Raw genomic sequence first — 22191 nt, forward strand, 5'->3', positions numbered from 1 at the left:
TTTTTTTTCACCAGCTTCATAATAAGGGTTGTTTTAAGAGTTTTATTTTTTATTTTCCAAAAACACTGTTTTGTATTTACAGTGTAAGACACTAAAATTATAATCCTACGAGTTTCAATTCGCTTGCTGCACAAGAAACTCAAATGCTGCTTTTAAAATATACTTGGAAAGAGATTCGAAAAAAACCTATCATCTTTTTCTTTTCTGTGACTGTCTCTCACTTCAGATAACAGAGTCCTCGACAAAATTTGCCTCTTTTGAGAACTCGTGGATCATTTACATTAAAAGACATTTTTATAGGGTTTTCTCAAACAAGTGTGATCAATCATCTCTCACTCACAATCCTTGTTCATCGGATTTTCATCACCATCTAGAATCTCAAATTCCGGCGAAGATCTCTGTTTTTTTCTCAACTATCTGTAAAATCCTTAGAACTATTTAACTATAAAGCAAACAGGCAGCTTCACGATTGCTCATTGCAGAGTAGTTGCAACGGTGTCCTTGTATCTTCATATATAAGTGGGAAATGGTGTTCTTGTCTATTCATCACCGCCCGTGATGGATTATTATGTTGATGGCTCATTGACATTGCTGCAGCAGCAGTCATGAGACGATGTTGTTGTTGAGATACATTGTGGTTGTACCTTGGGGAGGAAGAAACCTGGAGAGGTTGTTGAATACTAGTCAGGTTTAAGGAGAGGTTTGGTTTACTGTATTGGTTCGACTGCATGGTGTTTCCATTTGTTGGTCTGTACTGAGCAGCCCATAGCCTTTTTTGAAGCTGTTGTTGCTGCTGCTGGTTTGCGTTGTAAGCGGTCTGGAACCGACTGGCTAGATAAGGAGAAAGCTGCTGCACCTACAAGAAGAAAGAATGTTTGTGTTATACTACTAACTGAAACCATTAACTTGCTCAGAAGAGAGATCATTTAGGTCACCTGATGGCTAGAAGTAGCAGGTGAGAGCTGGCTATTGTAAGCTGCAGAGATTTGATACTGTGGAAATGAGTTTGGAAGTGGGAAATGAGATTGTGCTGCTCCAGCAGATGAGAGACTTAGGAAATCAAAGCTCTGTCGTTAAAATAGAAAACGAGATTAGAATCAGAGAGGAAATGAATTAACTGGATAAGAAGAGTGAAGTATATTACTTGTTTCTGTGAAGTGTGTGGACCATAGAGCTCGAGAGCAAGCTTAGTCATGTCTTCTTGCACGGGTTTTGGGTTATGTGCCCGGTGCATATCGAGCAGATGCGGGTTTTGATACCTCTTAGGTGGAGAAACTATTGCTTTAAAGTCATTAATGGTTATCACTGAATCAGGGAGTCTGCGTTCTGACATTTCTGAATATCTTTGCTCGTTTTGGTTAAGTGTTGCGAGACTACTCTTACTGGTCTGTAATACTTTAATGAGACGGGAAATGTATATATGAGAGGCACATCTCTTCAACTTTCTCGGCTGGACTCTTAATGGTTCACAGTTCAAGAGTGAAGCAGTATTGGAAGGAGAAACAGCTTGACCCATCCACGGTGGAAGCTTTGTTGAAGATGGCCTGATCATTGAAAGAAAACCCGCATAAGAGAAGAAACCTAGCAGCACGAACGAAAGTTAACAGACAGTTTAAAGGTTAAGACTTACTTTGAAAGAACTTGAGCTCCTGAATGAACAGTTGTTGAAGAAAGGCCAGGCCACAGAGCAAGACCTTTTAGAAGAACATAAGTCAGTAACTGAACAGTATTTGATACAAAGTTTGTAGGTAGAATTTCTTACCGTTGCTTGTTGTAACCTTTGTTTCATTGACTCTTGCCTAGAAAAATTTCAATGGAATTATTGGCTATATGAATCTAGTCTTAAACCAAGAAAGTAAGATTCAGTTAGAAAATCAGAGTACTTACATGTGCATCAGTCACTTTCACTGAGCTGCTTTGCTTCAATCTATCAATGAAATCAACCATTCTGTAAAATTAAACAACAAAAACCACCAATCAGAGTAAAACCGAAAATTTCGAAAGACAATATTAAACGAAAAATTAGCTACAAACCCTGTTGTGTTGAACTGTTTATCAGATTGCTCTAATGGCATTGCATCAATCTGCTTAGTTTTGGCTGAAGAGAGAACTGAAACCACCGGTGTAAGCGATTCGGTTTTTGTATAGTCATCTTCCACAACCAAAATTGAGTCAACAACTTTGCTGGTTTCTTTCTCATTACTAGTCTTCTTACCAAGAGAGTCAGTCTCAGTAAACATTCCAGCTAAACCATATAAAGTCTCTGCAACTTCTTTCTCATCTTTCGAAATCATCATCGACTCAGTAACGATAGCTTTTGCTTCCTATCCAAAAAAAAAAAACCAAAAATCATTACTCAAAACTTAAGGTAAACTGTTATGTTCTTACAAAAATCACAAGTCATCATCATAGAAGAAAACCAACCATTTCTTGACTCTCCTTCTTAACCGAAGATTCAGTTCCGGTTTTAAACCGGTTAAGTCTCTTTGAAACAGAGGATAGCTTAGAAACAGATTCAAGATTCCGCTTCTTCATGGCTGCAATTAAAAGTGCACAAAAAGAGATGCTAAAGAATTCACAAAAGTGACAAAGACAAGCTTTAAAGAAAAGAAAGAGAATGAAAATAATATTATAAGTTGAAGATTGATAAGCTTTTGATTTTAATAAGTAGTAAAAAGAAGATAAAAGACAAGTAGCAGAATCTTGCGTCCATAATAAGAAAGTGAGAAAAAGAAAAAAGAGTTTGCTTGAAAAATAATCCAAAATCTCCACAGATTCAAAAGCCAATATACCATAATCTTCTCAACTACTAAGTTTTTACTGACACACACACACATATGAATCACGACTTTACAAAGGAAAAACCAAAAAACATTAAAGTTGGTTTCTACAAGTTATCTCAATGAGTCACGAACAACGCACCTGAACGAAGCTTCCGTGGTACAGAGGCATGATCCACACCATTAGTGTCTTTCAAATTCTAAGTTGAGAGAGAGAGAGAAAAAAAAGAGAGAAATTTAATGTGAAAAAGACTATAGAGATAAAGGAGAAAGGTGAGAAATTTAAGGGATTGTAGAGAGTAATTTAGGTGTCGTATTGATGAAGAAGTTACCTTTTTTGGAAGCTTAGATTTCTTCTTAGAAACCTCGTTTTCTAAATCTGGAGAAGGAAGAGTATCGTAGCTCATCTCTTGTTTCAGTTTCTCATCAGCAAAACCAAGTTTCTTCAGCATTCCTTTCTTAGATTTTGTAGAAAACCCAGATCCTAAATCCATGAGTTGAATACAAAACAAAAGTGAGACAAAAAAAAACAGAGCAAACGACGACAAAAAAAGAAAGATTTTTATATTTTGTTGGTTTCTGACACTAAAAAGATTGAATCTTTACCAGATTGTTGTTTATTGGAAAATCGATTGGTTGTTCCACGTCTCATCAAATCTCGACGACCCATTTCCATCTTCTTTTTTTCTCACCACTCAAGCAAGAGGTGAAGAAGGACTAATAGAGAAGAACAAAAAAAAACTCACTTCTTCAACATCTCTCTGCAAAACAAAAAAAGGTCTCTTACGATTTTCACACACTTTGATTGTTAGATAGATACACAAAAGAAGAAGAGAAAAGAGAGAAAAGTAAAAAGACGTTAAAGAAGAGGAAAAGAAAAAAGAGAGAAAAGTTATAAAATCGTTTCTCGTGTCTCGAAGAATCAGGTTCTTCGTGAAATAAAAGAGATGAGACAAATAAAGCCAAAAGAAAAAAAAGAAGACTTAAAGAAGAAATTATTTTTTATTATTATTAATGTTTGTACATTCAACCCGTGAATACAAAAAAAAAAAATGTAGATCGTTGATTTTTTTCGAAAAAAGCATTTACTATAAGGAAAGCTTCATTAATGGAGTCACTGTTCTTCAATCAAATCAAACATTGATATGTAACTGACACAAGAAGAAGAAGTAGAAGAAGATAAAAAAACGTACACAGTACAAATCATCGAAAAACACAGAAGCTATTCAGAGATTTCAAATAGAGAAAAGAGATAAAAAAAAAAACGTCTCTTGTGTGTCTCTCTATGAGTTGTTCTTGTATTTTCTCAAAGTTTCCACATTCCGATAAGACGGATAATCCGAAGCTGTCGCTTCACTCACTCGATCGCTTTTTGTAAATGTCACACAAAATATGACAAAACACAAAATATGACAAAACAAAACGCTTATTCTCTCTCTGTTTCGTTTTATCTTCCTCAGTCATCGATCCAACGGTGTGTAATCAAGGAGATACGAGAACCGTCTGATTATTTTTAAGTGTTTGTGCCACGTAATTCCTTAGAAAATCAATGTGTCAGACACGTCAGCAAGCTAGAGCTGAAAAAAATTGTACTAGGACGACATGGGTTTCCTATGACGATGATTTGAATCCGTACTACGACTTTGCATTATTTTTATTTTTCATTTCCGATTTTTTAGTATATAATGTTTCACTTACGAATGTTTAATAAAATGAACAAATTAATCTATCACCAAATAATTTAATGACTAAACGGCTAACCAAATTAAATTTTTTGTTAAAATCAATTTTTACCCATATACGTTTAATTAAGACTAAACATCCAATATTTCTGAACGCATCATCTACTTCAGTGATATATATTCAAATATTGAGCACTAGAATTATTGATGAATTTCTTATGTACTTTTCCGCAACCATATTTATAAACCAATTATGATCAACTTCGTTAACCGGGTCGGGCGGGTCCCTTTCTACTCAAACGTCTGGCTGTCTTCAATAACTACGAGAGAATGTCACGGCGTTTTTTTTAATTAATCCTCTAGTCTCAAGAAACGGCATGGCTTTCTGAATGCTCATAACTAGTGGAGATTTATTAAAATCGACGGCTATTATTAGTTGTTGTAAGTTAAATCATTTGACCACGTCATCAAATTGAAATCGACAAGTCAGGTGAATTTCGCCAAACGTCTACTCATCTACTGTGTTTTAGTGTCTAACCAAAGATTTTTATGTTGGCTTCACTTTTTCGAGTTTTTGTCAAACTTTTTTCAGTTTTTGCATGGACTCTCTCCTTCGTGCAAATTTCATTATCAGTTCACTTGGACAATTTTCTCATAAATACGAGTTGAGTAAATTAAGAACCCACTCATGTGACAACTAAGGCCCATATAACGAACAATGGCCCAAGAAAGATATAACCTTAGAAAGTAGACGAATTAAACGTATAAACGTGAGAAAAGGCCTTCTGTTAACATTGGCTTCTGAAAATGCAATGACTATGCTACAAAACTTGCGAGTCCCCAACATTTCTCATAAGCTTTTTATTAAATATGCCAAGATTGTCAGAGATTATCGAAAAGCCTCCGTAGCATAGTGGTATTGCGTTCGCTTCGTAAGCGAAAGGCCGCGAGTTCGATCCTCGCCGGGGGCTTTCAGTTCTTTATTTTTTCCTTTTTGAAAAATACCAAAATGAATCAACGATGATTTTAACAAAACGAACTTTTCAGTTTTCACAAGGGATTTACCAAATCAGTTTACTTCCTCTTGCTAGATTTAAGGAAACTTTACTATCATCAATTCATATACGCTAAAGTCATATTTTTGTTTTATTTTCATTTAGACACGAACCTATATAAGCTATATGCTATTCATAGGTAATAGGTTCGATGTGTGGACCAAATTTTGGAATAAGGTATATGGCTGTCAAATAAATATCGATGTTAACAAATATCTTATACCAAAATTCTATCCGTAATGATCATGATTATTTATGTTCTCGGTCTTCATTTGTCTACTCTATCGTATTAACACAAATTATAACGCAAACAAGAATTATTTTTATATGGTCGTGATTAAATAATGGTATAATAAATTCAAAATTGTCCGCAAATATATACATCAATATTCTTATACTCAGCTAGTCTAGTAGTTATCATCTTGCGTCGATATCAAAATTACTTTATATATCATTCTCGATACTTTTCCAAAACCTCTTACCATAGAAAAAAAGTATGATAAACAACCACTCAAAGGTAACATAATCTTATTACAAATTGAAATAATACAATAATGCACGAATCGATATACAAATATGAAAAAAACAAATTCAAAACAAGAAAACTTGCAAGTAAAAACAAATAGAACCATTAATAATACAGTACTCACACTCACAACGACAACGTACGTTCTCGTTTATTATTCGATCCACATATATACGCCAAAGTAAATACTAACAAAACGACATCGTCCCATTATCCGCAGCAATTAAGAGCTTTGTTTCTTCTTATGGGCACTTGCGGCGTCCACCGTGGGTGGTGAGGCTAGCGTAGCACTGGCACTTGTCGTAGTTTCCGTACGTACCCGGAGGCACACAGTTGCACCTGTAGCAGCAAGTCCCGCACGCTCTGTGACACAGCCTCGGCCTCCTCGAAAGCCTGCACCGTGCTACACACGCACTCCCACAATCTATATATACAAGAAAGAAAAACACAGATTATTAATCTCACTCTAAATTTAACGTTAGGTTTAATAAAAATCATATAATTACCGATCTTCTTTGCGTAACCATTTTTCTTCTGTGAGTTTTCCTGCAAGAATATTGTTGTAACATGTGAGAAATATGTTTTTGAAAACATAAGTATTATATTGAGTATAATTAGTTTGTGATGAAAAAGACGTACGACATCAGCCTGGACGAGTTGGAGAACAAGAAGAGATATGAGAAGAGAAGCGATAAGAGCTTTTGAAATAGCCATGATTCTCCAAGGAGAGTTTATGATGAGAGAACTTAGCTCAAATCAGACTGTAATGATAAATGTGGTTTTAGTTGTTGTGTCCTAATGAGAACTTGGAGGGTTCTATTTATAGCACTCCTTTGGATGGACAACCGACCCCATTTTCGGTCTAGACTATTCTTTTTATTTTATAAATATCTTATTAAAAGTTTTAACTTTTCAGGGAAAATAATTGTTTCTGAGTTTTATAATTCAAAATACGATATGATTGCAAGTACTTTCCAACAGTGGCTGAAAATAAAGTAAGACATTTTTATATTTTTTAGGTAATTGAGAAATCATTTGTATTTTATCATTTTTCATTTGTATTCTTATAAATATTTTTTGCAATAGATATTGATTACTAGAAATGGTAAATAGATTTTTAAGACATTGTTATCAGCATATTATTTATGTGTGTTTTTGTGGTTTATTTTCTCTTTTTCAAAATGGGTCGGTTGGTGGTGCGTATAAAAGTTGTGAGTATGCGGAGATGAGAATATTTTGGTGGGGGAAATAAGGTTGTATTATGTGTGGTCTCTTGTTTTAACTTTGATCAATGGATTCGGTATAACTTTTTTTCCAACGAATTTTTACTTATTAAATTGTATGAAATTCAATGTTTATGTGAATCTTGCTTTAGATAGAAGTAGACTAAAAGCCAATGTATTACTGTACAATTGTATTGACTTCTATGATGTACTTAGACCTAAACTCTATTATTAGTTTGGGTCGCTTGGGTTTGGTAAGTTTTGGTTCTACCAAAAAATCCTGATTCATTGATATATGTAAATATAATAAGTAAGTTGAACGATTGACTTTTGACTTCCATAGTGAGTTTTTTTTTATGAGATTGTTATATTATAACATAAACTAATATCTTGACGTATACAATGACTTCTTGTTCCGGTTTTGAAATATGAACGCTCTTCATACGATGTATGTGATCTGCGAAAAAATGGAAAACACCACAATTTTGAAAGACCAAAACTATATGGTTATGGATGGATGATGTCAATAATGCTCAATTTCAAGTTTTATTTTGTGTTGATCTCCGTTGTCTTGGGAATCCATCACAATAATTTGAGGAAATTAAGAAACAAAAATAGAAAATGGAAGGACATTAAAATTGTAAGTATGGTTAATTAATTAATGACAAAAATGGAGCTAAAAAAGAGAGTTGATGTGGTTGAGACAAGAAGGATGAGAGGAAGTAGACGTGAGTGGTCCTTTTTGCGAATGCTTCATTTCACAGCTTGCACTTCTTCTTATGAGTTATGACCCACTCTTCGTCTTTATCTAATTTCCTCTTTTTTATTTTTATTTTAAACCGATTTCTAGATCAATCTTTATGTTTGGTTTTAAGTATTACTAGTATTTTTCTTATGGTCCATGATCTTTTCTTTGTTGTTTTTCTTTTCGTTTCCACTCTTGGTTGTTTAATCTTTTTTTTTTAGTACCGAAAAGTTATATATATTTAATCTACATAATATTTTTGGACCGTTAACCAGAACCGATTAATTTTTTTCCTTTTTATAAAAATGAATGAATGATCCGAATCAACATTTTAGCAAATATTGATTTTTAACTGATTTCTGGCTTTGAATTGGAGGTTCTAGATGAACTTTGTTTAGCAAATAACATATAAGTATATAACACAACCATTCGACAACCCATACGGTCACAACTCCTATATCCATTTTGGATGTAATTTTTGTTTCAATAATAGGAACTGAACCCAAAAGAAAAGAGAGAGTAAATTTACGCATTGTCCCTATCTAATTACCCCTAGCTAGGCAACAAGCAAATTGGGCTCCAACACCGAAATTATTGTTTCTTTGAATTGATATATATATATATATATATATATATATATATATATATATATAGTTATATACAAATGTAAACTAATTTCTATGATATGTTTGGACGTTGTTATTATTAGAGTCGAAATCATGCTTAGGTTCATATGAGTCGATAAAAAGTTAGGTTCACTTGGTTATGTTATAACATTTTTAACTATTCTCTAAAAAGAAAAAAAATGTTTACCCAATAATATCAATAGAAACAAATCGACGTTTCGAAATAATAGACAGTAGTAGAGTAGATGTAAAATGTTACAAATTATACAAATTGACGTTTCGAAATAATAGACAAAAACTGGAAAGGTGAAGAAAGAGAGAGGTCAATATCACGGATAGTCTGTTTTCAGTGTTTGGCTTTTTCACCAACCTTATCGACTCCAAACCCCATCCCGCCCGCACGCACACTTAACACACATTCTTCACGAAGTCTACACCATAGCCTTTTTATTTAACAAATCAAAAAACTAAAAAAACTGAGGAGCATGCATGTTTCTTTATGCATGAAAATGTCACTTCCATTATCATGGCTGGCATATAATATCATACTTATGGACATGGTAGTCGTTTCATTGAACTTTATGTTAAGTCAAATCAATATTTGCACCCAACTTACATTATTTTCAGTATATACATAGTTAATAGTTTACTTTATCAATAGTAACATTAGTTTTAATCAAACTTTATCAAAAAATATCATTTAATTTTTATGGTAACAGTTTGTCAGTTTATATACTAATCAGGGTCATATATATATATATATATATATATATGTAATACAATCGAGAATAAGTATCAGAAATTCAGAATTCATAACCTAAGAGAACAGACGACGATATGAATCCTAAATCATAACAAGTAGTCATTTCCTATAACAAAATTTGTCGTTTAGATATCTCGATGGCCAATAATTTAGAGATAGAACACTTTTTTATTTATTAGATTCAAAAATGGACGTAACCTTTATTTGCTGAAATGTATTAAAAAGGAAAGAAAATTAAGAAAAAGTGATAGAGAAGTGAGTTCGTAAGACAGCTGTGAAGTGTTGTTATTCGCATTAACAGCTGTTATATAGCTAATTGCCAACCTGTGATCTCTTTTAATTTTCTTTTGTTTCCATCCCAATCCATTTGTATATAATCGATAGGGCTCGATGATTGATATTATATGAAATTATATATTTATAATGTTATTTTGCAGGATTATAACTTAGAAGTTGTGTAGCTATAGTGAGTGATTTGTGATAGCATCACTGTTATGTATACTATAATTTAATTTTAATTTGGTAATGCATATGTTGTAGTTGTAGATTTAAAAGCAAAATTGTGAATTTGTCCACACACACACACAAAAAAAAAAAAAAAACTAAATTTAAAGGTGATTTTTTTTTTGTACTGAATGAATCCTTAATTATGTAACATGGTATAAACAGATTAGATTTTTTTTTATGAAACACGTACTGAAACAAAAAGCCAAAAAGGATGTGGAGTCTTTTTTACAATACTTTTTTGTTTTGTTTTGCCAAACCATATTTTTATGCGTCAATCTGTATTCGCCCATACCACACCGATCAAATCATCTAATGACCACAAATATACTTCAAAAAAGTCTCTAGACCAAAAATCACTTGGTGATTACTGATTAGAGCTAGATCATATAAGTCGGCAGTAGAGATATGTACCACTCGATCAAGACAACGTTCTATAAGTTAAAGTAGATATGTACACTTTCGTTGTAAAGAAGCATTTAGTGCTTGCTCGACTTTACAAAAATTGTGATTGTAGTTCATCCGCCAAAAATGCTTTGAAGACGAGTCTATGTCATGACACTTGTTGCATGGATTCATTTTAAAAGCGTAATGTTTCGTCGATATTTTGTTGATCATTCTAACGAAACGATTTTTACACATAACGTTTGGATTGACATACTAATATATCACCCAAAAATATAATATCTACTACTGCATTCATTAAAATTAGTATAAATGAATTGTAATACAAAAAAAATAGTGGAATATTAGGTGATATGATTACAGAGTCCAGCTGTAACCGCCGCCAAAAGAGTCGATCGAATCGAATATAAAAACAAATTTGGATAAGTTCAGACTTGATCACCTTTTCAGTTAAAAATAAGTGAAAGAAACAAACAATAGCGTCAATCATCATCACTCGTATAGCTAATGTAACTCGTTTGATGAAAAATAAAGTCGGGAAACTATATATTTGGAAGTAATATCTAATTTTCGCTGTTATCACAACCAAATAATGTATACATTCAAATACTATTTTCATACTCTCCTAAGTTAAGTTTTTTTCTGTTCAACAAACTATTTTTTTAGCTTGTTCTTGTAATCTTTTTTTTTTTTTTGGTCAAGTTCTTGTAATCTTATGCAATTTAAACCGAGATAAAAACTTGTTTCAAAATAAAGACGTGCGAGTGATATTTGAAACCCTTTAAATTTGTATATAGGTCAACATTAATGATTCATAGTCCCTCTCTGTACTATAGTATTCTTCTCATGTTTATATTTTACACCAAAACATTCATCTACTTGCTTCTGGAAACAAGTTTTAAATTAATATGTTAAAACTCAAAATCTCTAATTAATTCCCTTTTTTTCTTTACAAGTCCTCTAAGAAAAGAAAAAACATAAAGGGAAAAAAAAAAAAAAAAGAGATTAGAGAAGACTCAAAACGATTAGCCTGCAAGACATGGATCATTACACCACACCATAAGCTCAAAGCAACACCGTATCTTCTTCTTATACACCAAATTTCACACAACACCTGACGGGAGACGAAGAACAAGCTGACCACCCATTAAACTGCCACACACCAAAAACATAAAATACTTACAACACCCTTCACAATGTCTTTAAGATCAGCAATCATCACATAACTACAACCAATGTATCAACAAACATGACGATGACTGAAAGCATTAATGATTTACCTCTTGACATAGTAGTAGCAGAAGTCGGCTAGAATGAAGGTTTGGACGATTTCAGAGAGAAGAACCATTATAGGCCAGAAACCATATCCTAAAGCAGTCAATAACCGCCCTCGAGTGTCCAAAACCTACACCATCATCACATTATCATTATATACTACACAATCAAGCTTTCTAGTTTGGAGGACAGAAAACAAACCTGAAGGACCCAGTGTGCACAACTCAAGAACCTAGCGATCCCCAAAGCGAATACGTAATGTGCTGTAAATGGCTCCACGATCTAAGACGACACATGCGTTACTAATTTAAAAAGGGTAAAGGACAGGGACTAGTTTCAAGCTTTTTAAAAGTACCTTAGTGTTTTGCATGACTCTAAGTTGAGGAAGGACTGAAACAGCTTCAAGGTAAACACAGAAGGCCCAAGAAATCTTATTGATTATATGATGATGTGTTGATGGGTGAATGAGTACTGATAGAACAACACATGGAATAACCTGCAACCATATTTAAAAACTCTTCACAACTAAACACTTCAACAATGAAACTCAAAGTGATTAGCAAAGGAAATCTAACAAAAATGATCACATATGGAAACTAATGGAACTAAAGGTTGCTACTTTATAACCCTTTTCAAATATATGATTCACATTCTTCAAAAACACAAGTTGAGATTCTCGAAAAAGAACCAAAAAAGGAAAGAAAGAAAGAACAACTTACGACGTAGTAGATAGCAAAATTGTCTTTGTCGTCCATATAACTAGCTTTGAGCTTAAAACGGATCATATAGATAACAAAAAGTGTAGTCACCAATGTAGCCGAGTCAAGTAACGTGTGAATATCAAACTCCATCACAAAACTACAATACAGTCTCACCGCCAAAAACAGAGCTGTTAGCTCTTGTGACTTGAGAGATAATCCTGTCAAAACATATCATTCAAAGATTGCAACTTTGTACGAATTCAATAGCATCAAACAAACCCTAATTCGAAATCGAAACAGATCAGGGGAAAATCAAATTCAATAATCACTAATCCACTAATCAAAACCTAAATCTAGAAACTTCAAAATCAAGAAATCGAATATACCAGCACAAGTCCTCTCCTTGGTGAGTTTATAGATAAGGACGGAGATTCCAAGGGAATGAACAGCTTCAGCAGCGACAAAAAGATTGTCGTGGTCATGAACAATCACTCTCAACAAAACGAGGGCAGTCATGGCGGAGACAACACCGAGAAAACCTTTAACCTTTGGTGGTTGCCGACGAACCCATGTCGTCACGGCGTGGATCGGCCTTGTTGCCGCCTTCATCTTCGATTTCAATCTTGCACTCTCTTTCCGAAAATAGAAACAGTAAAGTCGAAACCTTTAGGAACTTGGTGCGGTGATGATTGTATAAAACCAGATCTGTAGCTTTTATGTAAGAGATTGATCAGGTGATTATGATTATTATTACACTGTTTTTTTGGATGTGGAGTGGGAAACTGGAGAAATTGGTAACGCACCCATTGCTAAAAATCACTCCTTTTTTCTTACAGAACAAAAAAGTCCAAAAGTTTTAACACTTTATGACGGTGACACGTGGATTGTTAAGTATGTTTAGGTGGAAATTAGATTCGTGGTAAGCCAACGACTCTGGTTTAATTTGTCTCTTTGTATTCATAGAGAAACTTTATTGAATAGGTTTTCTTCAAACTTAATGTAAGTTCATTTCAAAATATTTGTAATGAATTGTTAAACGATTATAATTGGATTGTGTAGTATTGATTCATAATTATTTGTATTTTTTTCTTGCATAATTTTATGTGTTGTAAAATGATTGTTTCTACGGCTATGTAAATATCTTGTTTTCTGATTTTAGACTGTATCAGATTCCACAAAATGATTATATTAGTTAGAGTGGTAATTATTAATTTAGTATAGTGCTCTTAAAATGTACTGAGGTGATCAATCCACTAACACTCCCCAAATCTTTGCAGAATCAGTTTTGATCTTCAAGAATTTGATTTGGAATATACGTGCGATAATAGTAATTAAGATTAAACAGTAGATGAAATAAAAATTAGAGCTTTAATTATAAAAATATAGGTTATAGGAAGTTTTAGATTTGATTGATGCAATTATTTCAATAATCGATTTGTTTTTAATAATACAGCTAAACTCTTTCCAATATCTAAATACAATCCCACTTTCCCCTATTTTATGAGGTTCTTGTTCTCCTAATCTTTCCTCTAGTGGTGTTGATGATTATCTCTAATATAGTCAGAAATCAGAATTGTTTTCTTTTCATCCTCAAGTCATTTGCCACTGAACAATCAAATGAAACTTGGTGAGTCAAAAACTCCAAACATAAAAACTAATTAAGAAAAACTCAACACACCTCTCTTACCAAACTTGTTAAGCTCATAACATTCAACATTGGTTTGCTTCATCAGAACAAAGTCTTGTGTGAGTTTTGCTAAGTTTGGAGAAAGAAAGAGACCACCATTGATTTTTGTTGTAACCCATTGCCAAAGCCCAATTTGGATGGAAATTAATATTATACCATAAAAAAAAGATATGAAAGTCGAAAAAATATCAGAAATAAAAATAATTTTTTGTATTTTTTTACATGACATATTGGGGATTAATCCTATTTTTTTACTTCCAAAATTGACTGAAATTAGTTGGCCAAAAAGGTAGTTACGACGAAAACAAGAAACTCGAAAATAAAAAAAATAAGAAACAAAAGACGAGAAAAGAAAATTTAACCAAAAAAATGTACTGACACGTGTCATAAGCTTAGACCCATCAAATTATTATATGAAAAATAAAAACAAACAAAATCTTCTGAGAAAGATTTATCTCATTAACCCAATCGTTTCAAGCCGGGAAGAAGAGAAGACTATTCATTCGTGTCTCTCTTCATTCAATGTCGAAGAAGAAGAAGACACAGAGTTTATCAATGGAAGATCACCGTGACGGCAAAGGCAAGAAGAGAGATGATTTTTTCGATAGCATTGACTACGAAATTTCTTCTATCTTATTGCAACTTTCACATCCTGTCATATTCTCTTCTGATTCTCCTGTGTTACATAAATGGGGTCGCACTAAAAAGAGGTCTTCTTCTTCTTCTCACCTGCATCCGCCGGAACCGGTGATAAAATCGCTGCCGTGTATGGCTGATGTCGGCGATATGGGAAGTAATTCGAGTTCTTCGTGCTTAACCGGTGAGGCCAAGAAAACCAATTCTCAAATCGTAAGTCTTAATTTTTCTCAGTTTAAACAGAGACTTGTTTTTCTTGTGTTTGTTCTTAAATTTTTCTAATTTGTATCTGTGTAAAATTCATTATGTGGTAAATTTGGTATTGAGTAATTGTTTTTTGTGTTTGTTTTTGATATAAACGACAGATTAAAAAGGGTTTAGAAGAAGAATTTTGTAGGAAAAATCAGAGTTCTTCAGTCCTCGAGGTGTTCATTGTTACCTTTTTATTTTTTGTTTTCCCTTTTGTATAAAAAAATGTTTAGCATTTTTGATATTTGTTTCCGTTTTGATAATATTCTGTGGAGATACAGGCGGAGACAGGTTTACTTAGGGAGCAAGCTGGTTTAATAGCCCAGCCCATAAGATACGATCAACAACTACCGTTTTTTGCGGTTGATCGTACGGTCAATGTGAGGGATGTTGAAACGGCGTCGTTGCGAATGGATAACTTGGAACGACGTGGCTTTGATCTGAACCTTCTTCCAGCAGCAGAGGAGGGTTTTCAGAGAGTGCCAAATAAAGTCCAAGTAGCTGCTCAAGCAAGACAAAGAAGACTAGGTTTGATTCGATCTAAGAAGCTTTTTAATAGATTCATCTCTTCTTATCAATTTAAGTAGTTTTTGATAAACCTTTTTTTGGGGTGATAATTATATAGCAGAAATAGCAGGATTTTGTAACGAATATGCAACCAAGTTTCCAATGTTTTGGTTGTCTATACTATAAACTGAAAGGATTCTAAGAATCGTTTTTTTGAATACTATGAAATAAAAGGCTAAAGAGGGAGATACGTGGACAGACTCTTTATTATAAAGGCAATGAGAAGAAAAGAAGAAACTAAGTTGCAAAATACAATAAGAGAGAACCACAAAGATAAAGTAACAAACAAACAAACACATTTCCCAGATTCTTCAACTTGATACATGTATATATATATATAGTGGTAATAGTAGGAATAGAGATTTCAATAAAAGAGATAGAGATGTGACTTCTGTGTTTTTTCATCTTTTGGTTTGTGTTGTAAGATCAAGATTCGTAAACTTGTTCTTCTTCTTCATCATATTCGTCTTCTTCATCAGCGGTAGCATCTTGGTATTGTTGGTATTCAGAGACCAGATCATTCATGTTGCTCTCTGCTTCAGTGAACTCCATCTCGTCCATTCCTTCTCCTGTGTACCAATGCAAGAAAGCTTTACGCCTGAACATAGCCGTGAACTGTTCGCTTACTCTCCTGAACATTTCCTGGATCGAAGTCGAGTTTCCGACAAACGTGGAAGCCATTTTGATTCCAGTTGGTGGAATGTCGCAGACGCTGGACTTCACATTGTTTGGGATCCATTCAACAAAGTAGGATGAGTTCTTGTTCTGGACATTTAGGATCTGTTCGTCCACTTCCTTTGTGCTCATTTTTCCTCGGAACATGGCTGAAGCTGTGAGGTAACGTCCGTGGCGTGGATCAGCTGCACACATCATGTTCTTAGCGTCCCACATTTGCTGTGTCAGCTCCGGGACTGTGAGAGAGATGTACTGTTGAGAGCCACGGGAAGTGAGAGGGGCGAAACCAACCATGAAGAAATGTAGACGAGGGAATGGGATAAGGTTCACGGCGAGTTTCCTAAGGTCAGAGTTGAGTTGTCCAGGGAATCTTAAAGAGCAAGTCACACCACTCATAGTTGCGGAGATCAAGTGGTTCAAGTCTCCAACTGCAAAATGTATATATATATATGAACTCTTAGAATTTAGGAACCAAGAAAACAAAGTAACAAACATTAAGGTTTTGATGGTACTTACAGCTAGGAGTGCTGAGTTTGAGAGTGCGGAAACAGATATCGTAAAGAGCTTCGTTGTCGAGGACCATGCATTCATCAGCATTCTCTACAAGTTGGTGGACTGAGAGAGTTGCATTGTACGGCTCAACGACTGTGTCTGAGACCTTTGGAGATGGGAAAACAGAGAATGTGAGCATCATTCTGTCTGGGTATTCCTCACGGATCTTTGATATCAAGAGAGTTCCCATTCCTGAACCCGTGCCTCCTCCAAGAGAGTGACATACTTGAAACCCTGTAATACAGAAATGTTAAGAACAAGTGTGAAACAATGTACTACAAAACTAAAGAAGTCCCTTATACCTAAACCAGATCCAAAAAGTATTGAGATGTTATTTAACAATTGCTGAAACCAATCATGACCCACTTGCTTATTCAATTATATCCCCACAAAGTGATATGTTTCACCTCGAAAGTGTCAACACAAGAGTATTCCCTAAAGTTCTTATTATAAAATTCGATATGGTTTTAAGGTTTCACGTGATATTGTTGATCCACAGTCACAAATCTGGAACAAAACATTAGGGGACACTAATACACTACCGCCAAATTAGGATATTGTCCTTAGTTTCAATGATGTTAACTTTTTACTATAAAGAATAGACAAAATCTAAATCCTAGCCAATCATTAAGTGTTAACAGCTCACTCTTAAACAGTAATCAACAGGAGAGAAACACCATAAAAACGCAAATCAAACACAAGAACATCGACGGATCATGTTCATGTAATTCATAAACTGTAATTGGAACCATGACCATGAAGAGATCAATGAAGAGAAACGTTAATCAAATATCAAAACACGATATGTGAGAGATTCACTAGTGCAATGCGAAGATGATCAAAAATCAAACTGAAATCGAAATCATCGGTTACTAAATATGCAACTACATTAACACTCACGAGACGAGATTTAAATGATCGAAACCATCGGATAATTGCAGTTTTGATTCACAAATCAATCAGATAATATGATCAAAGCACCAGCAGATTCATAAATCAAAAGGGAGAAATCGATTCATATATATACCTTGAAGGCAATCACAGTTCTCAGCTTCCTTACGAACAACATCGAGAACAGCATCAATAAGTTCAGCACCTTCAGTATAATGACCTTTCGCCCAATTATTTCCGGCACCGGATTGACCAAAGACGAAGTTATCAGGACGGAAAATCTGACCGTAGGGACCAGATCTGATACTATCCATAGTACCAGGCTCGAGATCCATGAGAACAGCACGAGGAACGTAACGACCACCAGAAGCTTCATTGTAATAAACATTGATACGTTCGAGCTGAAGATCGGCGGAATCACCGTTGTAACGTCCGGTGGGATCAACGCCGTGTTCGTCGCAGATAACTTCCCAGAATTTGGAACCGATTTGGTTACCGCATTGGCCGCCTTGGACGTGGAGGATTTCTCTCATGATGATGATGATCGATGAAGATTTTGGGATCTGGAGATGGTGAAGGAGAAGAAGGAGGAGAATAAGAAGGGAGAGGGAGAGAGAGAGGCGGGAGAGTTTTTTTTGGGAAGTAGTGACAAAATTTGACAGCGTGGGGAAGATGGGATCTTTGCCAGCTTTAACCGTTTGTTCGTTTTTTATCCTCTGTTTTTTTTACTATACTCTCTTTTTAAAAAAATGTTTTTTTTTACCATTTGACTTTTTTGCTGCAAACAAAAATGTCACATATTGTTGTTAGCACCGTCAAATTGAAATTTCTACAAAGTGAATGATTAATGTTATTTAAGATATTGTTGAATTATATCGTCCATTTAACTATTTAAGTGTGATAGCTTTCAAGTATCGATCATTCATTCTAGTTTCAAATCTTGATCCATTTGATGAATCTTTTACTATTCGAATTTCATCACGACTAGCTACAACCACCCTTGATTATATGTTATGACTTCTGAAAACATCGAGAAACAAAAATTCAATAATAGTGCGTAGAAGAAGACGATCAATGCGTAATGAATACAGTAACTTTGCATGTAGTATCTTAGTTGTTTTAGTGACATAGCACATGTAGCAAGACGTAATAAACGATCTGGAGATCTTGAATGCATATGTACCTATTTCTATGTAAACGATCAAACACAATAATTGAAATCGGTTGAATGATCAAAAGTATAGAAAAATATCATCACACTGATTGTGTTTGGATCTTTTATACAATATTGATGATAACATGAAAAACAAATAATGCCATAGCACATGTAGCTAGGTAGATGTAGACTGTAGTAAGATCTGAGATTTGATCCAATTATTTTTTCATTTTTATTTATGTCATGGTCGATCTACTGTTTATACGTAACGTCAAAATCAATAATTGAACTTGTAAAAGGATCCTATATTTTTTAAAATATATATTTGTTCTTGGTAAATTACTTGCTCCCAACTTATTGTGAAAACGTATGTCACTCAAGGGAACATAGAGGAAATGGGAGCACGTTAGCTGTTCGTATGTGGCTACAATATCTTCTTATAGAGCACGTTAGCACTCACCAAGTCAAAACAGACCTGGGCCGGTTTGCAGATAACAACTGTGTGAGCCCATTAAAATCTAAAACGGCATCGTCTAGTAGTCTTTAGTCGCAATCAAACCACAAACCCTAAGATCATCTCTTTAAATTACCATCCGTCTTCTGCAATTACACAAGTGATTCGAATCGCAATCAAACCACAAACCCTAAGATCAACACAGATCCTAATACTCTCTGATCATTCCTTTAAACCGTTCTTTAGTTTTGCTAATTAAAATAGACTTTTCTAGGTTTTATTATTTCAGACAATTAATTATTATCGAACTTTGCCACAACGGATGACATTTCCCGGTATCGGATTTTCATCTCTAACCGGAATAGTCGAAGGATCTTCTTCTCCTTCACCTTTAACTCTCATATAAAGCTCTTGACCAAGATACCATTGCTCTGCTTTCTGTGATCTCACGTTCCACATTCCTTGATTATCCATAGCTATCAATATTGCTGTCCACGAATATGGATAAACCTAAACACACACAGAATCAATTAACCAAAACTAATCACTGGTTTAATACTTTAAATTACGAGATTAGATATGGCTTAACCTGAACTGTTGACCGTGAAACAGCATCTACTAAGTTATATCCAGCTTTTTTGCTTTCAGACCAAGCTCCAAATCCATATCTAACATTAAACTCAAATAAAATTAGTACACCTAATTTAATCATCATACACATAATTATGATTTAAATATTGTAATTTTTACCCGACAACGAAGAAATTGTAACCATCGATGTGATAACTCTCCAATCCAAATAGAGGGTTCTGGAACACGATGTGGATGAAATCTTTGTAATGAATATCGACCACTGAAGTTCCAAGAGTCGGTGTTTTGTTGGATGGATAAACCGGGAACATGCCAGGGATTATCGTGTCATTTAGCTGAAAATGATCAACGAGCTTTAACGGAGTCTCGGGGTAGACAAACGAAACGCCGTTAATCGTATACCGTAGTTTGCCCGACGATAACATAACGTCGTTATGTAATATTATCGTTCTGGTTACGTTTATTCGTCCATAGTGGTACGAACCTTGAGGGTTCGATCTTGCTGCTCCAACGTTCAGGTCCATTCTGTGTCGTACACTTAACGTTTATTAGTCAAGAACAAATACTAAACGAAATATTTCATATAAAAGTTTTTATTCTTTGGTATAAAAAAAGAGTATTTCTTTACCTAATGGAAAGGGCTTGTTCAACTGAGGAACCAAAATCTTGCAAAGCAGGTGCGAGTGGACCTTGTCCGACTGGGTCAAGTGGGGAACCGGGATATCGAATTAAAGCTATACCGCCAAGGTAGGAATCAGTGAACCGAGCTGTGGCGAATATGTAGTAAGACCGGTAAATTCCAACCGGGTCGGTTTTGGCAGTGACAAGAATAGAGTATGATTGGCCTACGTGGATGTCCAGGCTCGAGTAAACACGTTTTTGAACATACGTACCCTCTGTCTCAACTAGAAGCATATCGTGGTCTTGGATTCTGAAGTTTAAGCATGTTTTGAGACCCACGTTTGATATTCTTAGCCTATATGTTTTGCCTGTGATTATATATAGACAACATAAAAAGAACATTTGTGTGTAAACTACATTATTAAAGATATAATGTAATATTTTTAAAAGAAGAAAAAAACTCACCTGGTTCAAATGCAAAGAAGGTCTCTTCAGGGCCACGCCCGTTAAAAAGAATACCATCAGGATTTGGCAAACTGTGACCAGCGTCAAGTGAAGCTCTCATAACCTTACACCAAAATTTGGAAACCAAGTGTTAATTATGCAAATCAAGCAAAACATCTTTTACAATGAAACTAATAACACATTCAATAAATGGGCAAGATAAAACTCAATAACCAAAATGATTATGATCTACAAAATTAGTTTTTTTATATATAAAAAGGATAGTATTGGAATGTAGGTTTGATGATAATACGGTAATTTATCAAAGAAACATACTGTATGGTCGAGATAAAACCAATCTCCAATCAAGATGTCGTATTCTTCGTCGGGCTTAGGGAATGGGACTGGGACAAGTTCTGGGGGATAGATTCTAATAGCACCGTATCCTCCGGCAGCTTTCTGAAGTAGAAGGGTCGGAAAATAAAAGTAACTTCCAATTTGATCCTTCACCTGAAAACGGTACGTCCAATTTGTCCCCGGTAGTATGGGACAGTTTGTCCCTCGAACTCCATCTTGCCACGAGTTCTTCCGCAATTGCAATCCATTCCTTTAATTTACATAGAGGTTTAATAACAATTATTCCTAAAATTAACCCAAAACAAAAAGTTGAAAATATATACCAAGTCATGAGGAAGGGTTCGGGCAAATTGTTGAAAATGTTAACGACAATGATATCGTTTGCTGTTGCATTAAGGATCGGTCCAGGGAACATGTCGTTGATCACTATAACCTATAGATTTTTTTTTTGGTGAATACTATAACCTATAGATTGATCATGCATCTGAAATTTCATATAAGATAGCTAAAACCATATTATTGTAACAAATAAAAACATATTCAAATGAAAATGGTTACCTGCTTGTTGCCTCCAAGAATGAAACGTTGAGAATACGAGACGACCCATTGATACGATGAGATTGGTGCAAACGCATAGCTCAACTCCAAGATGACCAAAGAGATCAGAACCAACACCTCGACAAAGACATGTCTCATCGCGAAAAGAGTGATTTAAGAAATTTTAAGATGCTTGTGATGTGAAAAAGAGGTGTTAGAGGCAAGACGTAGCTACATATTTTTCTTTGGAACAATATATTAATTAGACGACAACTATTGTTACTCTGTTTGGAGTTAACGTTTGTTTTGTGCTATGTTTTTTGAATATGATCGAAAAGTTCATGCAATCTGCATTTCCAACCTAATTTATGGGCAGCACATTTGTGCTTTTGTTAAAATTTGCTGGGCTTATTCATTATACTAAACCATGCATAAAGGCCCATTAAATATCTTATTGTAATGTGACGGACGAAAAAAAAAACGTGAGGG

At 34.6% G+C, this 22191-nt stretch overlaps 7 protein-coding genes and 1 non-coding gene across 12 annotated transcripts; 3 read left to right on the forward strand and 5 right to left on the reverse strand.

Annotated features, from left to right (window-relative positions):
* Positions 1 to 97: 97 nt before the first annotated feature.
* On the reverse strand, positions 98 to 4308 carry AT1G75730 (uncharacterized protein). Of its 2 annotated transcripts, NM_001198477.1 has the most exons (12): positions 3974 to 4242; positions 3387 to 3541; positions 3113 to 3264; positions 2923 to 2980; positions 2425 to 2537; positions 2035 to 2324; positions 1888 to 1948; positions 1763 to 1799; positions 1631 to 1694; positions 1145 to 1544; positions 936 to 1067; positions 183 to 856 (listed from the first exon to the last, which is right to left on the reverse strand). In NM_001198477.1, the coding sequence occupies exons 2-12, from the start codon at positions 3454 to 3456 to the stop codon at positions 464 to 466; spliced, it is 1770 nt and encodes a 589-aa protein (NP_001185406.1). In that variant the 5' UTR covers positions 3457 to 3541; positions 3974 to 4242; the 3' UTR covers positions 183 to 463. The 2 variants fall into 2 exon arrangements, with proteins under 2 accessions (NP_177702.2, NP_001185406.1); NM_106224.4 differs by having other exon boundaries at positions 98 to 856; positions 3387 to 4308.
* A 1053-nt stretch (positions 4309 to 5361) lies between these two features.
* On the forward strand, positions 5362 to 5433 carry AT1G75740. The gene has a single exon. It is a non-coding gene; the product is annotated as a tRNA-Thr (tRNA).
* A 540-nt stretch (positions 5434 to 5973) lies between these two features.
* On the reverse strand, positions 5974 to 6908 carry GASA1 (GAST1 protein homolog 1). 2 transcript variants are annotated; one of them, NM_106225.5, is made up of 3 exons: positions 6683 to 6908; positions 6550 to 6589; positions 5974 to 6467 (listed from the first exon to the last, which is right to left on the reverse strand). In NM_106225.5, the coding sequence occupies exons 1-3, from the start codon at positions 6755 to 6757 to the stop codon at positions 6286 to 6288; spliced, it is 297 nt and encodes a 98-aa protein (NP_565116.1). In that variant the 5' UTR covers positions 6758 to 6908; the 3' UTR covers positions 5974 to 6285. The 2 variants fall into 2 exon arrangements, with proteins under 2 accessions (NP_565116.1, NP_001185407.1); NM_001198478.1 differs by having other exon boundaries at positions 6118 to 6467; positions 6686 to 6902.
* A 4196-nt stretch (positions 6909 to 11104) lies between these two features.
* AT1G75760 (ER lumen protein retaining receptor family protein) lies at positions 11105 to 13208 on the reverse strand. Of its 3 annotated transcripts, NM_106226.4 has the most exons (6): positions 12672 to 13208; positions 12304 to 12503; positions 11940 to 12080; positions 11786 to 11866; positions 11590 to 11714; positions 11105 to 11461 (listed from the first exon to the last, which is right to left on the reverse strand). In NM_106226.4, the coding sequence occupies exons 1-6, from the start codon at positions 12892 to 12894 to the stop codon at positions 11413 to 11415; spliced, it is 819 nt and encodes a 272-aa protein (NP_177704.1). In that variant the 5' UTR covers positions 12895 to 13208; the 3' UTR covers positions 11105 to 11412. The 3 variants fall into 3 exon arrangements, with proteins under 3 accessions (NP_177704.1, NP_001320674.1, NP_001320673.1); NM_001334696.1 differs by having other exon boundaries at positions 11105 to 11714; NM_001334697.1 differs by having other exon boundaries at positions 11590 to 11866; positions 12672 to 13119.
* A 1169-nt stretch (positions 13209 to 14377) lies between these two features.
* Positions 14378 to 15621, forward strand: AT1G75770 (uncharacterized protein). Its single transcript, NM_106227.3, has 3 exons — positions 14378 to 14821; positions 14974 to 15033; positions 15139 to 15621. Exons 1-3 carry the CDS (start codon positions 14495 to 14497, stop codon positions 15442 to 15444), a joined length of 693 nt encoding a protein of 230 aa, NP_565117.1. The 5' UTR covers positions 14378 to 14494; the 3' UTR covers positions 15445 to 15621.
* Positions 15611 to 18293, reverse strand: TUB1 (tubulin beta-1 chain). The gene is made up of 3 exons (NM_106228.3): positions 17679 to 18293; positions 16616 to 16885; positions 15611 to 16527 (listed from the first exon to the last, which is right to left on the reverse strand). Exons 1-3 carry the CDS (start codon positions 18073 to 18075, stop codon positions 15851 to 15853), a joined length of 1344 nt encoding a protein of 447 aa, NP_177706.1. The 5' UTR covers positions 18076 to 18293; the 3' UTR covers positions 15611 to 15850.
* AT1G75785 (protein TUB21) lies at positions 15627 to 16265 on the forward strand (the record flags this gene model as incomplete). The annotated part of the gene is made up of 2 exons (NM_001334698.1): positions 15627 to 16171; positions 16202 to 16265. The coding sequence occupies exons 1-2, from the start codon at positions 15948 to 15950 to the stop codon at positions 16263 to 16265; spliced, it is 288 nt and encodes a 95-aa protein (NP_001321446.1). The 5' UTR covers positions 15627 to 15947.
* Positions 18294 to 19253: 960 nt separating the features above from the next.
* sks18 (SKU5 similar 18) lies at positions 19254 to 22001 on the reverse strand. Its single transcript, NM_106229.2, has 8 exons — positions 21724 to 22001; positions 21489 to 21598; positions 21145 to 21415; positions 20830 to 20932; positions 20372 to 20732; positions 19903 to 20268; positions 19742 to 19820; positions 19254 to 19662 (listed from the first exon to the last, which is right to left on the reverse strand). The coding sequence occupies exons 1-8, from the start codon at positions 21859 to 21861 to the stop codon at positions 19453 to 19455; spliced, it is 1638 nt and encodes a 545-aa protein (NP_177707.1). The 5' UTR covers positions 21862 to 22001; the 3' UTR covers positions 19254 to 19452.
* Between the last annotated feature and the right edge of the window lie 190 nt (positions 22002 to 22191).

Source organism: Arabidopsis thaliana (assembly GCF_000001735.4).
Source record: "Arabidopsis thaliana chromosome 1 sequence".
NCBI classification, from domain to species: Eukaryota; Viridiplantae; Streptophyta; class Magnoliopsida; order Brassicales; family Brassicaceae; genus Arabidopsis; species Arabidopsis thaliana.